This window comes from Phyllostomus hastatus, unplaced genomic scaffold (assembly GCF_019186645.2).
Source record: "Phyllostomus hastatus isolate PE091 unplaced genomic scaffold, TTU_PhHast_1.1 phas_contig_58, whole genome shotgun sequence".
Lineage (NCBI taxonomy): Eukaryota > Metazoa > Chordata > Mammalia > Chiroptera > Phyllostomidae > Phyllostomus > Phyllostomus hastatus.
The window spans coordinates 27,674,528-27,694,040 of NW_025333916.1; the positions used below are offsets into that span (position 1 = coordinate 27,674,528).

At 39.5% G+C, this 19,513-nt stretch overlaps 1 protein-coding gene across 1 annotated transcript in view; it reads right to left on the minus strand.

Annotated features, from left to right (window-relative positions):
* Positions 1-10,413: 10,413 nt before the first annotated feature.
* The window catches only part of CWC27 (CWC27 spliceosome associated cyclophilin), a 171,898-nt gene continuing 162,798 nt past the window's right edge, over positions 10,414-19,513 (minus strand). The window contains exon 14 of the mRNA XM_045848415.1: positions 10,414-10,834. Coding sequence (XP_045704371.1) covers positions 10,672-10,834 — 163 coding nt within the window. The 3' untranslated portion in view covers positions 10,414-10,671. The remainder of the gene's footprint in view (positions 10,835-19,513) is intronic.

Below are 19,513 nucleotides of genomic sequence, written 5' to 3' on the forward strand. Positions count from 1 at the left end.
GACAGTGATGGGGAGAGAAAAGCTGCCCCCACAGCTGTGCCACTGAGCACACACAAGAGTACCACATGTAAGGGGGCACGATTCACATGATAAGCAATGTAGATTGGATATTCTTATCGCATTTTTTTTCTTGCAGATGTGGTATGGAAGTAAAGTGTCTGGGGAATGGGCGCCTTTTTCTAATTCACATGAAAGCACCATATGGGCTAGCAGTGGCCTTGAAGAAAAAAAAGTAGGATACTCAAAGCCACTCATTCCGTGCAGCAAGTGATATTAAAGCAGTAGAATCAATGAAATATTCCAAAGAAGAATCTATTTCTTCCTTACCCTTGTTGAAACTCTGGTTAAGCTGGAGGCATTGAAGGTTAAAATTTTAATGTGGGAGATAATGAGATCACTGGAAATGAATCTTTCTGTTTTAACCTGTATCTGAATGCAAGTACTTTATATTTCCTGAAAATTCCTAAGGATTTTCTTTTCCAGTTATCTTGTTCTAATTGACTTACAAGAGACCCTTTCCTATGGTGGTAGATGGGATTTGAAAAGTGGCAGGGGAGCCGTGGCTGGCATGGCTTGGTGGGTTGAACATCGTCCCACAAAGCCCAAGGTCACCAGTTTGATTCTTGATCAGGGCATACACCTGGGTTGTGGGCCCGATCCCTGGTTGGAGAGCACACACAAGAGGAAACCGACTGACGTTTCTCTCACACACTGATGTTTCTCTCCTTCTCTTTCTCCCTACCTTCCCCTCTCTCTAAGAATAAATAAATAAAATCTTTAAAAAAGGTGGCAGGAGAATGGGTAAGTGGGAAGGAATCACTAGTCAAGCCAAAACCACTTGGTTTACATGCGAAGTCCTTTATGTGTTTCAAAAGCATCATTTGAGATCCACTGAAAGTAAATTTGACTTTCAATTGTGTTACTTTAGGTGATGAAGGGCCTCAAATAGAATTCTTCCAGGTTACTTCATTGGAAAAAGATTTAGGAGAATAAGCTGAGTTTAAGGCAAATGAAACCACAGTACCAGGAAAAAAAAACCCAACTCCAAACCATTCATCTGTCTTGTAGTATAGATTGTGATGCCAAAAAGATACCCAAAGGATTATGTGTAAAGAACAAAGACTCTAAACTTGATGCTATGACTGGGGACATTTCACTGATTAACTTTTTGAATAACTAGTTCTAGTTTGCTATCTACTAACTTTGAGGTATTATAAAAATGACAGCTGTGGGAAGGTTATATTCAAACACCTGGATAAACCACCCATTGTTTCAGTGAACCTGCCTTGTTTTCCCCTCTATTTGATAAATAAGTGACTCAGCCTCAGAGCACTAGAAAGACTTACCAAGGTCATTAATTACATTTCCCCATCATGCATACACTGTCTTCAGGAAGGGCTACCGGGAGCAGTGCTATGAACTGAGGACAGACGGGCTGTCCTATTTGTCTTCTGGGCTTCTTAGCTTGATGTCATAGGTGTACTTGACTTCATGCAGTTTCTATAAAAAATTCTGCATTTCAACGATCACGGTGAATTTACCTAGTAGCTTATTATATGAAAGAGTAATTAAGGGATGTGACTCTTGGATAAGAAAAAAATTTAAAGCTATTTTATCATTTTAGATTTCGTGTCTGATAGATATTTTTTTATTCTCTAGCATTCTGCCTTAGGGCAGTGTCTGCCTAAGTTTGGTTTTCAGAAAACCTGCACCAAAAATTGTTGAAGGGGCTTATTAAAAATAAAACAAAAACAACAGATTGTTGGGCTTCTACCCCAGATCAATGGGGTTTGGCACTTCTGAGGCTGATTTTAACAAGTTTCCTCACCCTTCCACCTCCTCTGTGGTGATTTTGAAACACATTAATATATTACTGATCTCACCTTCTCTGTTGGTCCTCCAGTCGGGGGAGAGGGTGGGGAGGAGAAAGAGACAGAGGGAATTATTTTCAGTTTTGTACCAAACCCTGACAAGAGAGATTAAACTGTTGAAGGTTCCTTCTCTGAGCCTTTGTTGGGGAAAACCTGGTCTGTGTATAAAGGACACACGACTGGCTGTGTGGTCTGGTAAGCATGAGGCTGAAAGCATTTGAAATTGCAAAACCATGAACGGCATGGATTTTTAAAATATTTTTAAAATATATGAATACAACTTGAACAATTATTAAAATAAAATTGGAAAAGAAAAAATATATGAATACAACTATCATAGTTTAAATCCTAATGAATTCTGATGTGTGATTATAAAGATCAACTTGATTCCTCTCAAGTGAGATATCTGGAATTTTTTTTTTTAAATCTGCAGAATAACCGCATCAAGGCTTGAACATCCCAAGCCTTCATAAGTTAAGGATTTAAAATATATATCATATTCTTGGATTTGGCCATCAGTTTTTGCATTAGCAGGCTTTTATAATGCTAATTTGTCACATAATATAGGTACTGTGTAATTTCTCATAATCTCATTTCATTTAATTCACTCATACCCCCATACATCTTAGTTTACATTAGATACTAAATAAAAGCAAATGCCATTAAAATATTTATTGCCTTTTTAGACTGTTCACTAAAGTTGTGTCAACCTGACAATCTGAGTCTAGCATTCTCAGTCCTCTCATGAAATTAGACTAGAAGGAAAATGAGTTTTGGTGCCTCTACAGTGATTAAAGAAAGTGGCGTCTCTGCCTCACAGGATGAGAGGAGGGGTCTTGTGGGGACCCCTTCCTGCTGTACTACCGTGGTGAGGCTGACGGCAGCTGCTTTCCCGGGCTGAGGCTCTTCCAGCCTCGGGGCGATGTGCAGTCCCACCGCCTCGTCTGCCCGTCACGACTTTCTGTTCCTTTCCTGTAATGGTTTTCAGACCTGCTCTTTCCTGTTGCTTTCCCAAGCCTGTTTCTGGTCCGGGCTCTAATTACCTCACACACACCTGCAGGAGGACCCGAACATCCTCTTTTCCTGTCTACAACTTTTCCTCTCACCACTTTTTTTTCTTCACACGGTCGTTAGAATCCTCTTCCCAAAGCATCATTCCCATCACGCTCCTCCTCCTCCGGCAGCTCCCACTTGCACCAAATCCAAGCTCCAGGTCCTCTGCTCCAAAGCCCCCTCTCGCTGCCTGAGCCGTTATCTTCTTCACAGCTGGACTCCACTCCAGCCAAGTCCTGACACTGTGTCTGTGACGACGCTGTAACATCTGGTTAATCCAGTCAACTATGTCAGATCTTCAGTTAATCATCTGGATGTTTTGTCTACAAGACGCCAAACATCTGGATTGACTGAAGAAATTCACTACATTGATGGAGGGTTTTTTAAAAACCGAATTGACCAGATGTTTTGGCATCATGTAGACACATTGCTGTCTCCTACATTTGTCTTAATAGCTTGTCTGCACAACGTTCTCTCCACCTGGAACACGACCTGTCTTCTCAATGCCATGTTCTCCCTTCCTTCCAAATTATGGTCACAATTCCCTCAGCCTCGAAGCAGTTCTAGGTTAATCCCACTAAATTGATCTCTTGGTTCACTCTAACATTCTTTTCAACCGAAATCACTGTTTTGTGTTTGTTTTGGGTGGGGCATCGCCATCCCCCACCGCTCCACTAGATTATAAACTCTATAGGCAAATGTCAGTCGGGCCCTCAAACAACCTGGCTTGTGGAGTGAGAGGCATGTAGCCTCTGTGATCGAGGGCAGAAACTCTGAAAGTCACTGTTGCTTTAAATTCCAGCTCCCCTGCTGACTGTGTGACCTGGGCAATTTATGTTAACTTCTCGAAGCCTCAAGTCTCCGTCTCATTTGTAAAATGGAGATAACAACAGAGCCTACCTCATAGAGTTGTTTGTGAGGATTAAGAGAGTTAATATAGGCAAAGAGCTTGGAAAAAGCTTGGCTTTCTTGTCTATTCTTTCTTTTGACTGTGATGGCTAGGTAGGCAAAGCAGCTGTTATGACTCGCACGTGAGAGAAGAGGAAGATATAGAGGTTCTATTACTTGCCGTTAACTCAGTTTTAGGTCTAAAGCCTGACAGTCTTGCTTTCTACACATTACATGTTGACTCTGAGTTCTTTCTAGTCTCAAGAATTAGAATATTGCTTTTTGTAATGAGCAGATACTTAAGGAGGCAAGGTACAAATGTGTTTTCCAACAGACCAGTGGTTCCCCAAAACTGGTCTGTGGGTCTGTGCCCATCTCTGACAAACTGTCTTATGTTAAAATGAGACAAAGGTGATGTAGTGAGGTTTTCTAAAGCTAAATTTATTCCAATGTTAGAGCAGTTCCAGAGCTTAGGCTGTATTCTTCCTTCATTTTTAGTGTAAGAATGTCCCAACTTTATGAAATGGTGATGTTATATTATAAAATATGGAATAACCCTATATTGGATATCAGTTTTGAATGTACTGGTTTATTTACTTTTTCAACAAATATTTACTAAGTGTCTACTATTTGATGGGCATGGTTCTAGGCCTCATGGAGGGCACTCTAGGGTAGGATATGGATAGTGAATAATAAAACAATCAACCTCTCTAAGGCTGCCTCATCTGTAAAATGGCAAGAGTCCCTAATGCATAACGTTGTCTGTAAGAGTTAAATAAGTTAGTAAGGCAAAGTGCTTAGGCATTTACAGTGCTGTTTAGTACAACCAGGGGGCGGTCAGGACTTGTCGAGTGTGCAGGGAACGGAAGGGTTGCGATGATAAAGGCAAGTGGTTCTTGTGGGTCTCACCGAGCTGAGGGAGCCGGCTGTTTGGACATCTGAGGGAAGAGTGCTCCAGGGAAGGGACAGTCCGGTGCAAAGCACCTGAGATGGACCACACCTGGCTCATCTGATGAAGTGCAGGAAGGATGGAGTGGGCAATGGGAGGACAGTCAGAGAGAAGGTCACAGACGGGGGTTGGGGGGTGGCAGGTATCTAGGTTGAGCCTTTTAGGCATCGTATGGCTGTGGACTTTTACTCTGAACAAAATGAGAACCACTGAAGTGTTTTGAGCATGGAAGTATAACAGCGTGACATATTTTGGGAGGTTTTGCTTGGTTGTTAAGTTCGTAATAAATAATAGGGACGCCAGGGTGAAAGCAGGGAGACTAGTTATGATGCTTTAGAATAGGCCTCTGGAAAGCTGACGGTGCCCTTGTGTAGGGTGATAGTAGTGGAAAGTGGTAAATAATGGTGAAATTCTAGATATATGTTGACGGTGGATCCAGCAGACTATCCTAACAGACTGGATGTGGGGTGTGCGATAAAGACAGGAATCCAAAGCATTTGGCCTGGGCTACTGGAAAAATGGCATTGCCAGTAACAGAGATGGGGAAGAGTGCAGATGAAGCAGGTCTGGGGGAGGAAGTGGAGCTTTGATGGGACGTGACAGCCACGTGGTGGACATTATCTAATTCCACTCTGAGAGGGACCTACGCCTCACACAGTATCATGTCTAACTTTACCTTAAATATCACTTGTTGAATTCTTTAATTGCTTGGGAAGATAGTACCTATTCTTAATCAATTATTCACTTATGCCAACAATATAGTATAGCTTTAGAACACAGACAAAATGATCATATTCCTGTTACCCTAAATAAAACATTTGCTTAAAAAAGTACAAATTAAAGAATAATTTATACATTTCACCCAAACAAGAGGAATCTCGCAAATCATAAGTTTCCTCATAGCTATTGAGAACCAGCCACGAAATGGTTACTACTTTATAGTCATTTATAATGTACTGCTTTAAAGTAATTTATTTTTATACACGATGCCCTTCATTTCAAATATCAATACATTGTTATTATTAGATACAGAAGACAGAGTGATGGTTGCGGTAGGGGTCTGGGTGCAAAAGGTGAAGGGATTAAGAAGTACAAATTGACAGCCACAAAACAGTCACGAGGAAGGCAAGTCCAGCACAGGGATGTGGTCAGTACCATTGTAATGATGTAGGGCATCAGGTGCACACTAGACTTATTTGGGGGGAACACTTTGTGAGCTGTATGTCTAACCACCCTGCTGTACGACAGAAACTAATATAATGCTGAATGTCAACCGTAAATGAATTTTTAAGTTAAAAAACAAATAAATTGTTATTCAAGCGTTTGAATATTATAATAAAGCTCCAACTAGATTTTTTCAGAAGATAAACAGGAGAGTTATTTAAGAGTTTTCTGCTCTCAAAATCATCTTGATTATCAAGACGTGCCAGAACTTCAGCAACAATATCATTTTTTGGCATCATGAGAATGAGAAAAATTTTTCTAAAAGACCAAGAACACCTTCTTTTTGACAAGTGCTGGGAAGAAAGCCTCCGAACAGTACTTTGCTGATCAAGTAACATGAATTAATACTAAGACCTAAACTTAAAGGGATAATTCCCAGCAGATGTGGGAGAGAGTGACCAGACTCCCACCACATTTTATTTAGAAACCAGTCTTTTCTCCAGGTAGAGCTCTCTATCATTAACCCAAAATGCCTTTTTTTTTTTTAAAAAAAAAGGTAAATGATAAATTTGTACATTATAATTCAAGAAATTATAATTACATTTCTTTCCTACATTCCCTCTTTTTTTTCCCCTGTGAGATTTGCTGCTTCTTGAGTTGACATAAAATTGAAACAAGAAAAGACTAGCAGTGGGAAAAGTCAGTGTGAGCTGGGACCTTTGAAAATGCCGTCAACAGAGAATCTGGACATACAAACTAGTCGTGAAAAACGTCAGGTACAGAAGTCGCCAGCACTTAGAACTGAGCAATTGTGTTAAGGAACCACATGGAATGGAACTAAGCTCGAAGATGGTGACTTCGGATCAAGGTCAGAACCTCCGTGAGCTCTTCAGTGCCAGCACAGTTCTGTGCACCGGGGCTCTCCTCGGGGGCTCGGAGCCAGCCACAGGGAGCACTGACAGCATGGAAGCGGGCAGATGCTGCACGTCAGGGCTTGTCTTTCTGTGTGTGTGTGTGTGTACGCATGTACGTGTGTGTCTGCGTGTGTTTTAGGGAGCTAGTTTACCTTTACACTACTGAAAACAGCTCTCCCTGGGGATTAATGAAACTCCTCAAACCCATGAGGGATATTCAAGTGGCTTCAGCGAGGAGGGTTTTGGGGAATAATGAGTATTCTTTGTATAAGCAGGAGACTTTAATACCCACCCCAGTAAAATTCAGCGTTTGATTATTTTTCTTGGAATTCAAATATCTTCAAATTCTTATTAGAAAGAATTTCTCTAAAAAATGGCCCCTGCTTCACTTCTCTTCATTAAAAACTGAAAGAAGAAAGGGGATCAAACACAGAGGGACAGGAAAACCTGCTTTCTAGCAAGCAGAGTGGTGCCACCTGATAAACTGTACAAAGTCGCTGGAACTTAGTCAAAGCCATAGAGAAACCAGACTTGCCCCCCCCGCCCCTTTTTGTGAATGACAGTGTCGAAGAATGCAACCCCTCTTCACTTCTCTACACCCCGTAAATACAAATTGCTTGTGCTGATACAGCCCTCAGTGGTAACTCACTTCACACCTCCGTTTTCTTTCTGGTTATCACCAAGATTACGCAGCACGTTGGACAATATTCCGCATTTATCTCACCTTTTCCGCACAGGCCACACTGACAGGACGGGACAGGTTTGTGTACCTCACACGTCAGACCCGATCGAGAAACTTGGCAGTGACAGTTTGATAAGGACACAACAGCTTATGGGACTTGTTCTAAAAACAACAGCAGTAAACCACTCATCTCCTTACACTTTTTAATGACCTTGTTCTGCAACGTCCCCATTTTTAGATGCAGCAGATGCATTGCTGTGTGGCTTCAGGGCACATAGGGAGAAGGCATCGGACGAGGTGCGTTTTGATGTTACACCATGAAAGATTCTAGAGACATCTGCGTTTACTTCCACTACGTTTTGAGAAAAGAGAGGTCTGGGGTTAGTTTTCAGTTTCACCTTGCCGATGGCTTTGACCAAAGTGAAAAGATGGCTGTTCAGAAAGTGAGAAAGAAGCATAGTCAGCAGTTGCTTTTCTCTTTGCTCTCCAGAATATCTGGCATCGTCCCAGCCAATAAACAAGATGGTAGCAAATTTCACTGTTTCAGGATAACTCCTCTACAGCAAGACACAAAAAAGAAATATAAACCCAAAATAAATATAAAATTAGAAGGAACTACAAAAGGCGAATTTTCTTACGTTTTCATATTTTTTCTTTGAATTCATTTTTTTTACAATTTATATGGCCCAAACACCTTCCTGTGACATTTCCAAAGACTTAATTATAAGCACATTTAACCCCTTACAGGGTGGAGCAAAAGTAGGTTTACAGTTGTTCATATGAAAAATAATACAATAATAATAAATAATAATATAAAAATAAAGTTTCACATGCTCATAGCTATAACCCTATTTTTGTCCCATTCTGTACCTAATATATAATTAATTTAACTACATTTTGAAGCTTTAAAAATTATTTTTATTATTTTGTTGGGTTCAAAGTAAATTTTATTATCATGGTGAAATTCTTTTGATAAGATTTCTAATCTCTGTGGAATTTAGATCTTTCTGATTCTTGAGAATAAACCAGCATGTAACCAACCTGAGGGTTTCATGTACCTTTCAATTATCCTTTTAAACCTACAGATATTCTTCTGGCTTGTGCTCTGGAGGTCTGTGGTTCCCTCTGTTCTCGGAACAGTATCACATTGGTGCAGGTGGAACAATCGAGGGAGAATGGTACAGAAACCTGTGAGGCACTTCAGTGCAAACACATCAAGTGGTAACACATTTCCTAGTAACTGACAGAGACCTCATGGGTATTGCTTTGGGACCATCTGGAACGTAACTGAAATGACAACTTTGTGGTGAGGACATAAGACGTACTGCTCAACACTGGCTGGCTTTGTGGTGGCTTTGACTTTGACCGCCCTGCATTTGAACGGGTTGACAGTTCCCATTACACTGTTCCTCCCCTCCTCTTTGAAGCTTTCTCCGTCCTGAGGCAAAAAATCAAAGGTTCTTGTTAGTACTGGGAGTCCTGTCTTCTCACTTCAGGTTCTAGATATGATCATAAAGAAAAAAATTATGAAATATTTCAGGCATACTAAAATGTATAGAGAATACTATAATGAGGATCGAGTACTCACCCTCTACCTTAAGGATAAAACATTACAAATACAAGCAAAGCTCCTTGCATATTCCTTCTGCCTCCTCAGTGGTAATCACTATTTCCATACATGTTTTTTGTTTTTGCTACATAGTATACATCCATAAACAATATATAAATGTATGTTGTGTGTTTTAAATTTTTATATAGATGGTCTCCTTTTTTCATATTATATTTAAGAGAAGCTAATATGTATAGTTTTAGTTTGTTGATCATTATTTACCAGTACAAAGTATTCAATAGTATGGATATACAACTTTGTTATTAATTCATTGGTTGATGTTTCAATGTATATTTAGCACAGTTCTCCTTTAGCAATGTGTGAGAATTTCTTTAAGTTACAGACCTAGGATCACAATTTTTGAGTCATAAATATGCATGTCTTCAACCTCAGGAGGTACTGTCAATCTCTGGAGACTGAACCCCCTCTCTTCAACAAGCCCTGTGGGTTCAAAGTTTTAGATTCATATGTCTGGAAGGGGGTAGCGTGGGGGGCAGTACAGGAACCACCTGCATTTCTAACACGCCCCCATGCGATGCTCTGAAGTCCCTGCTGTGGTGGCGCCGTGTCTGGGGCTGCGTTCTGAGAACTGGTGCTCCTAGAAAAGCCTACGGGTGGCATTTTGAAAGAGGGAGCTGATGGGGCACTATCTGAAAAGTTGTGGCTGGTGAGGTTTTTTGAGGTAACTGAAAGTTAGCTTGCAGTATAATTTTAGCATTCAGATTCTAGGAAAAAAACCTGACTCAATATAGATAATATGTAGTAAATAACCAGTATGAGCGATTGCCATCACAGGCTAAATTCTCAGGGAGAGGCGCTGCCAGCTGGGGCCTCTGCGGCAGTCTGGCCGTTGCTGTGCTGGGGAGGGCGAGGGTGAGGGCGGGGGCGGGGGCCCTGTGCCAGGCCAGGGTGCACAGGGAGTGTGGCTGCCACTGGTGTGTCTTGTCTGCACCAATGAAACCCAGGCGTTGACCCACGCGCAGGTGTGAACATTCACTTGAGGGTTCTCGCGATGTAAGGCATGGGGCTATTAAGTCTTCCTGACTTGGCTGTTTTTAGATGTGTATACACTAAACAAAAAAAAATCAATCTTTATATTATAGATTTTTAAGAAAATTATATTCCAAAGTTAGTACTATGGTAACAGAATGCCAGGGAGGTTTTCCTCAAATATTCTTTCGGCAAGAACTTATAAAAAATATCGAAAATGAAGTCTTCACATAGTTTAGGGTAAAAAAAAACACAAATAGGCTTGCAAAGTCTGAAAATGTGAACATAAAAACTGGAAGGAAAGTGCATTTTATTTCACATTTGGCAATAGAAAAGGTAAATAAGGAATAAAACTGTACCAGTAACCAAAAGCATTTGTTTATGTCAGTCCCCAATTTACATAACAAGACAGTCGATTTTCAAAACCGGACAACAGGTTCAAAAATACTGCTTTCCATGCCTGTAGCGATACCTCTGGGAACAAGGGCTGGTATCAGGCCATTTACTGCAGGCACACTTTCAACGAGTGCCGGCTACCAGTGCTGTCAGTTCTATCTTCTTTCTTTTTTCTCTCTCATCAGCTTTTTGCTTTCCTCCCTTCTTCTTTTATTCACTGGATTCCGAGGATCATAGATTTCAAACGTGTCTGAGTCTTGCATGCTTGCATCTTTCACCTTTCTGCTTTTATCCTCAAACTGAAGTACATGTGACATCCTAAAGAGGGAGAGAGAGAGAGAGAGTTCAGTGATTTGGGTGTGGACACTGAGTGGAAATTCTGTCCTACACTCGCCGTGGCATAATGAACTCTAAGGGGACAAAACAGCAAGATGGGTTATTGTTCACTGGTGCTTGTACAGCATGGAAACCAACTTCTCAGAAAATACTTGAAGTTGAAAGACGTCTGTAGGTTGTTCTGTTGGCTTGTATTTCTAGTTGTGAGTTTCTTTGCCTCAGTTTTCGCTTGCGCTTCCTTCCCTGATAGGAGGTTAAAAGAGCTCTACACAGAAGCACGCCTTAGACTAAACCCAGAGAACATTCTGCCGGCTTCCTTTGAGGAGTGCACTCTCTTAGGCAGAGTGAGCCAAGCTGCAGAGCACAACTCCTGGCAATAAACCAGCTCTATCTGATTTTCTTTGTTTTGAGTAGTTAAATGGGTCAAGAGTAGGTAATGTGTTAAGAAAATTCTTGTTCCAATGGTATTGACACCCTTTTCTGTGGAGTTGCTGAGTCAAATATATATGTTTTTCATACAAAAGGAAAGTAAGCTTTTGGCATAGCTCCTCGGACTAATTTCCTCCTCCTGTTGATTACACCAAATCTAACCACGCTGCTCTCCCACTTTATCAAATGCTTACTGGTCTTAAGGTATCAACATGTGCTTGACTCATAAGTGGTCATAAGCTGGCAATCCTTAGCAGCAAGGAAATATGTATGTGATTGGCTCTGTCCCCATTAGGAGGTATCAGGAATAAATGGGGGAATCAAAAGACCAGGTTACAGAGCTGTTGAATGAATCTGGAAAGAGGAAAAGTTCAGTTTTTATACATAAACAAAACTACTAAAGCTTTCCCACTGGTTATGTAAGCAATTTTTAAAGCAAGCGTACATAGCACTGTCCTTTATCAGAGCAGATAGGGTGAATTGCCTATAGGATTAACACTCTACATACACCAGTTATAACTTTCAGACAAAACTGAAATATTACAGTAGTTTCTTTTTCCCTGCAGTAGCACAAATGCTGAGTGAAGTTTAGTTATATGACCAACTACCAAGGGTATATTCAGATTTTAAAGAATCCTAAAAAGATTTTGGGAGGGAAGTAAGATGTAACAACATTAGTGATACTATAATTACTAAGGGTTCAGTAGATACAGTTCACCAGGGCTGACAGGTTGAGTCTTACTTTCATTCCCAGCTCTTTCCATCCCAGACAAAGCTGACTGGAATGCAGTGAGTACGAGTGATATTATTATACGGATGATCTAGAGTCTATTTTATTTACTACATGAGGTAAATCACATTCACATTTCTATAGTTTATTATTAAAAATACATTATTTGTATCAAATTCGTAACCGATCTCAATAATATATGAAAATAGAATCTCACATGTGAGAACTCTTGATTTTCAATACTTCCTGTTGCTTTAGTAAACACCCTTACTTAGAAAATGTATCATAGGATCATTGCTTATTCAGATGGATTCCTCAGAGTCTGATTTTCTTGTGCATTCGATTTCCTACAGTGTTTAAGTATTAGCTTCTGAGAATAAAACCACCTCCAACTCCTAGGCAAAGGCTGGTTGTTCTACAGCCATGATAACAAGTGACCACTACAGCCGATCTGAAACAGTCACACTGGGTTTAATCAATTAATGATGACCCCCCCCCCCCGCCCCCCACAGCCCTGGCCTAAATGATCAGTGATAACTCACTTCAGTAAACACACCTCTGAAAGCCAACTAATCAGTGACAGCCTTCTGCTTTTGAGACCTGGCCAATCAGTGGCAGACTCACTCCAGTGAAAATGCTTCTGAAAGCCAGCCAGTCACTGACAGTCTCTCCTGAATAATGAGCTTCTGAGGCTGATGTCCACCCCGAAACAACCCCTAACCCCAAAATCTGTATAAAGATTTGCAACCTGCTTTGTTTGGAGAGACTGTGTCTAAAAGCATAGCTCTTCCTTACTTCAGGAAGCATTGAACTTAGCCTTTTGTTTCAGATACTAAGAGATGGTCTTTTCCTTGGACACCTCTTAGAATCTGTTGCATTCCCCACAAAATGCACTTTTTAGAAACTGTAAGTGTATGCCACTGTTGAGGACCGAGTTTGGAAGAACGGTGAGGCTGTCCCGTTACAGGTCCTTTGTCGCACATGATGGGGAGCCCAGCTCCATACTGCATTTCAGTGCGTGCCCAGCAGCTTTCCAAATGACTGTGCAGCCGCCCGAGCCCAAGTGGGAAGTAGCTGCCATCATATGCCCTTTAAAAGATTTTATTTAATATTCCTATGTTGATGTCCAAAAAAACCCCACTATCTTAGTTAACTATTAATACCTGTCCATACATGCATTCTTCTATTTAAAAAAATTTTCTGCCCCAAAATACAGATGGGTTTTGTGAAATACCCATTTCTAGTAGGGACTGTCCATGTTTAAAATGACTTTACCAGAATTTGTCAATTAAAACCATAAAAAGACACCTTCTTTTTGTGCTAGGAGACAATTGTGCAACTATTGGCTTGAGTTGGCTCTGATATAAGAAATGACATCTAGAAACAGGAACCACAGCACACAGTCCAGAGAAAGAAATAGATTTGCCTACAAATTTGAAAAAAAACAAACAAACAACCAACCCCTGTAAATTAAAGTAGCTGTCTTTTTCAACTGTTTGTTTCATACACCACTGCATTAAACAAGTCCAACATTTTGATTAATAACAAACCTAAGCCCAGAGGAAAGAAGGGGCTATCAGCTTACAAACTACTTCAGCTTTAATATCATAATACTTAGCATGGCTGGTTACTCAGCAATAATATTTAATCTTTAATAGAAATAAAAGCATAATCAAAAATGTTTCACCCATTTATCTTTCAACATGCTTCAATCACTTCATTTTCAAAGGCAAACAAAACAGTTATTATGATTTTCAGCATAATAAACTCCTGACCTGTGTGCCTCTCAGCAAATCACAGCAAATCACAGACTGCGTGAATTGAAAGCATGCCTACATTTTATAGTCTCCTGTGAGAATGCACATGCAGACTTGCACCACAGACTTAATTTGCGTACACAAGGGTCTGGTAGTTTACAGTTTTGTACGTACCAATAACTCAATGCTATCCACTCTGTGGCTGGTCATGGAATCGGCCCGAAAAGAGCAGTAAGAATTAAGTACACGATGGTCATTTACATATGAAAATTTTAGAACTTGTTTACTTGAAGGCGAAGATAAAAATTAGATCTTACTAATAAAAAGTTTTACATGAACTCAGATCGTCAGTAAGAGCACTAACTTCAGTGTATTATAGAAATATGGAGGGTTACCATTTTCATAAAGGTTGTGTTTGATAGGGAAGGATTTTTTTTTTGTGGTTGTTATGAGACTGTGTGAGATTACAAACAAAAGTAAATAAGAGATTCTTTGAGAAGGACCTGGACCTTGACTAACCTCACTAATTTGACAACCAGTTTTAATGTTTTCACACAGTTGTGAAATAAAGTAAGATATGACAGCAACTAAGATTAATGGGAAATGCAACAGAGGTACTGATTTTCAGACACATGGTAAGAAACTCAAACTAGAATTCCAATATTAATAATTCACTTCTGACTGAAATGCATTTACATTATTTGTGCTTATGTAATAAAAACAGCTATCTTTTCCACTGGGAATTCTTTAAACCACTCCTGCCAACTTCCAAGTTTCCCAAATTTAGGAACTTAGCACTCAGCCCCAGATTGGTGTGGGTGCCCGAACTGCTCTACACCTGTACTGTTTCTCCTTCTTATCCTTCAAGGGCTCCAAAATAATGCCCTTACACATTTCTTTTATAGCATTTCTTTTCTTTTATAGCATTCCTTTGAGCGAGAACTATCAGGTATTGTATGAGACTGAAATACCTCAGCCTGACCCTTAAAACCCTCTAACAATGGGATCTTCCTCTCTCACCAACCTCATTTTGTTTTCTTTCATCAGCGCTCACCATTCTGTAATTGCCTGTTTACTTAATTGCGAACAGACTGTCAGTTATTCAATACAGTTTGAACCTTGTTCACAGCTGTATTCCCAGTGCCAAGAATGGTGATTTGTGTTGTGAATCAAAGCCTTCAGGCCCTTTGTACGGGCCAGGCCTGCTGGTGGTACTTGCTGGTTTGCTAAACTAATACTTGACCCTGCTTTTGTGGGCAAGGACTATCCTTTATTTCTATGACAAACTTCTAAAATGTCTAAGAGACTCTGCAGATCATGCTCAGCACAACCCACCTTTCCACAGCCTCGTTCCGCTCAGCACACACATGGGGCTGCGTTCCCATTGCACCCCTGTCGGGGGCACTGGTTTCACTCCCTGAGAGTGCAGTGGGAGCAGGCCTCATGCTCGTTTCCGTTTCCTAGGGTGCCCAAGGTAGAACTAAGTAGGATATTTTTTAAAGCAGTGTTTCTTAGAATTTCATCTTAGAGCCCTGTATCAAATGTAAATTCTTCTATGCTTCTCAATTCACTTTTGATACTATTTAAAATATCAATGGCAATTTTGTTTAAATTTTTTGGCATTTGCCTATAATTTCCAGAATATTTAAAAATTCAGCCCTGGCTGGTGTTGCTCAGTGGATTGAGCGCGGGCTGCGAACCAAAGTGTCACAGGTTCGATTCCCAGTCAGGGCACATGCCTGGGTTGCAGGCCATGACCCCCAGCAACTGCACATTGATGTTTCTCTCTCTCTCTCTATCTCCCTCCAGTCCCTCTCTAAAAATAAATAAATAAAATCTTTAAAAAAATTTCAATTGAATGATTCTCTCATTTCTGTATTTTAACTATCAAAATATAATATTTAGGTAAAAGCTATCACTGACTCATCTAACTGAAGGTTCCCTTTTCACAAATGTTCAAAGCTTCTTTAGGAATTAAGAAGTTAAAGATTTAGATTCCCAGCCAGGGTACATTCCTGGGTTGCAGGCCATAACCCCCAGCAACCGCACATTGATGTTTCTCTCTCTCTCTCTCTCTCTCTCTCTCTCTCTCTCTCTCCCTCTCTCTCTCTTTCTCCCTCTCTCTCTCTCTCTTTCCCTCCCTCCCTTCCCTCTCTAAAATAAATAAATAAATAAATAAATAAATAAAATCTTTTAAAAAAGTTAAAGATTTAAAGAGCTAGACTTATGAAAAAAGCGTGAATCTTTTTCAATGTAGATAGTAGAGATGATATTAATTGCTAAGCAGAGACAGAGAGATAAAACATGAGTGAGTCCACAGATCGAAGTATGTAAAAAAAGTCTAGTACAATGAGGTCACTGGCGTTCTTCCTGTCCAGCAGAATAGCATGGCACAGGTCAGAGACGACTGCGACAAACAGAACAGAAATAAAGAAAAACACCAGACAAATGGTGAACATTCAGAAGAGATTTAAATTTGACGGAAGAAAAGCAGGAACAAATACAAATAAGTACAGGAAAACAGGGCATTAGGTAAACCAAACAGAGAGGAAAATGGACACTGGCCTTTGAAAAAAGAACAAAAGATGAAAACCCATAGATTTTCTTTTACTGTTCACCGTTAATAAGGAAAACCTCCTTTGCTCTGAACTTTGAGCAAATGTTAATATTCTCCCCTCAGTTTGGTGTTTTGAAAAGCCAACTCTTAAAAATGACTTTTGTTTCCCTCAGTTAAAAAGAATAAAAGAAATCGTATCATAGTGTCTTTAATAGATGTTGAGTATTGATGGATTAAATGTGAAAGATGTGATTTTCAAAATATCTTCAGCAACGTGGGAATGCAATTTCTCGGCTTTCCTGCCTATCTAATATACTTAACAGTTAGCAGGACACAGTTGGAAAGATTTGAGAGCCTTTCCAGAATAAATCAGTAAAGTGCATTCTTACCACTGCCCTGGGGTTAAACAACTGCTCAGCCAATAACATAATCTATGGCCAGTGAACCAACGAAAACACAGGGAAGGTAGAGTTCCCAATCAAACAGGCCTAGTAAGCAGCCGGGATACATGACTATCTGTCTGTCTCTAAAAACAAATGCACGAGCAGAGCAAACTGTCCTAACATGATAGAAACTTATTTCAGGGCAAAGTATATGAAAGTAGAGTCAGTACAGAAGGGCTTCCTTCTTCCAGAGGAAAAATGGCAGAAAAAGAGGTGATGTCAGGGATTCAGTAGGGGGCTTAGAATGAAAACAATCACCTTTCCAGGGTCAGCAACATTGGCAAGACCTATTTATGAAAGAGCCGCGACGTTTTCTTGCAGCACTGTTTACTCCCCGTGTAAAAACGAGCACACTCACCAGGAGACCTGGGGACTAGTCACATTCCTCCTGGCTTCACCTTCTCACTACCTTAGGACTTGGCTAAGACAGAGGAATGGAAGCAAACATTTACATTACACTAAGCTTATGATTATATGCTTTCCAAAGTGATGGTATTCTTTTGCTTTCTATTTAAATTATATTTATAATTAGTGTCCCCCCTCCCCCCGCTTTCTTTTTAGTACTAGCCTCAAGGAAAAAAAGACTATTTCATTAATGAGTAATTACTGTTCACTGTAAGGTCTCAAGTCTCAAATTTATTTTATTTCAGAATGTTAAGAATTACAACAGAAACTAATGTTAACCATTGCAACTCATTATGCCTTAACTAAGAAAAGGTCACAAGAACTGTCAAATGTTACAGAAAGAGTAGAAGCTCCAGTGATCATGTTGATGGCTTTACTGATAGGAGTCAAATCTAGAGAAATAAATTCTTAAAAATATCAATGATCACATGAAAACAGCAAAACATTTATTGAGCACTAATCGTTCCCAGACATCCTGCTAAATCCTTTAAAAATAGCACCTCATTTAACCCACAACTAACCTACCAGAAAGGTACTGTTATCACCCCCAGTTTACACGTTAAAGAACAGGGTGGAAAGGCTGTATGACTTGCCCGAGATCACACAGCTCGTACTCGTCGAAGCTGGGACTCACACTCAGGCCTGACTCCAAATCCCACACACACTCCGCAGCACTCCATTTACATTTCTATGAAAAATGACAAGTACGTGTGACAGGAATTTCTTGTTCAAGTTAGGCAAACTTTTACATAACTTTTTGATTTTGAATTCTTCAAGTAATACAAGGATTATAATATTAGGGATATGGACTTAATATCTTCTGTAATTTAAAGAGGGTCACACAATTTTTGACCAAGAGTCAAGAAAGTCCTGCAGCCACTTGTTCGGCATGATTACTGTAGTTGGAAACATCAACAGTGCTACTTTATCTGAAAATATGAAAAATATACATGCTAGCTCAGTTAGAGACATTGCTGCAGTACAAAATCACAAGAGATAATGTCTTCAAAAAACAAACAGAATTAAGCTTTTGGGCCTAGCATGATTGAATATTTCTGAGTTCTATAACTCCTACATCTTGACCTAAGTTACTTAACCTTTCTGTGCCTCTGGTTCTTGCCATGTAATTTTGGTATAAAAACAATATGTAGCTTACAGGTTTAAAAAAGATTGACTTGTGCTTTGTAAATGTTCAGTAAAAGGTAGCTTCTTACTATAACTTTTATTTCTACTAAAAAATAGCTCAAGCCCAATATTTTACCTGTCATGGGTGTCTGAATTATCTGCATACAAGGAACAGAACAATATTATTACATTTAACTTATTTGCACTAATACCAGAAAGGGGAAGAGATATTAGTAATTCAAAATGGTGGGCAGTAGAAAGATTACTAATTAATGTCTTTGGAAAAGAATTTTGTGGTTTGTATTTATATGTAGCCATCTTAGATGTCCTGGAGATTAGCATCAAATAAAAATAAAAGTAACAGGTTGTCTTACTTTTGTAAGAGGTTGATGACTTTGTTAATCCTTTGTGCTGTTGTTCAGTACCAGAGAAATGGAAAAAAATCTGATCACACGTCTCATAAACAGTTATATACTTATAACAGAAAATGGCAATCAAATATCCTTGATTCCGTTCTTTTTTATTCCTCATGCTACTTATTTTCCACACGTGATCTTTTCCATCACTTTGAAGGTAGGGGGTTTGTCTAAAGACTGATTATTTCCTTTTTGGCACTAGGGCCGTAATTCAGGTAGCAGCCACCTGTTAAATAATGGGGCCTTTTTATTGATTCCATGGTCAATTGTCTAAGCTTTTTCCAGGTGTGGTTAACTAACAAAAAATAATTATAGCACATTATCCAGCTGCTTAAGCTTTTAAAGGAAAAATACATATTGAACAATAAAGGTTCAAATTGTTTACTAGATACTATATAGTATTATATTGCTACAATAATTTAGCAGTGAGGTATTGACCCAGGAATAGACAGAAAATCCAAGTAGGATAATAAAACTGACCAAAAAAAATATATAAGGCCTTACTCTATGCTAAAGGATACATTTAATATTAGTGGGGAAACAAGATTATTCACTTGTGGTTAGCAATTTAGAAAAAAAGTTATAATATTAACATAATATAATACAGCAAATCAATTCCATGTGGATTAAAGATGTCAAAATAAAAGAAAAACAAAGCCATAAAAATACCAGGGGAAGATATAACTAGGTATTTATACAATCCTGGGATTAAGAAGACCTGAAGAATGACACTGGGCAGAAAACATGAAGAAAAAGATCGCCAGATTTGGCAATGCAAACTTAAAACTCCATGTTAAAA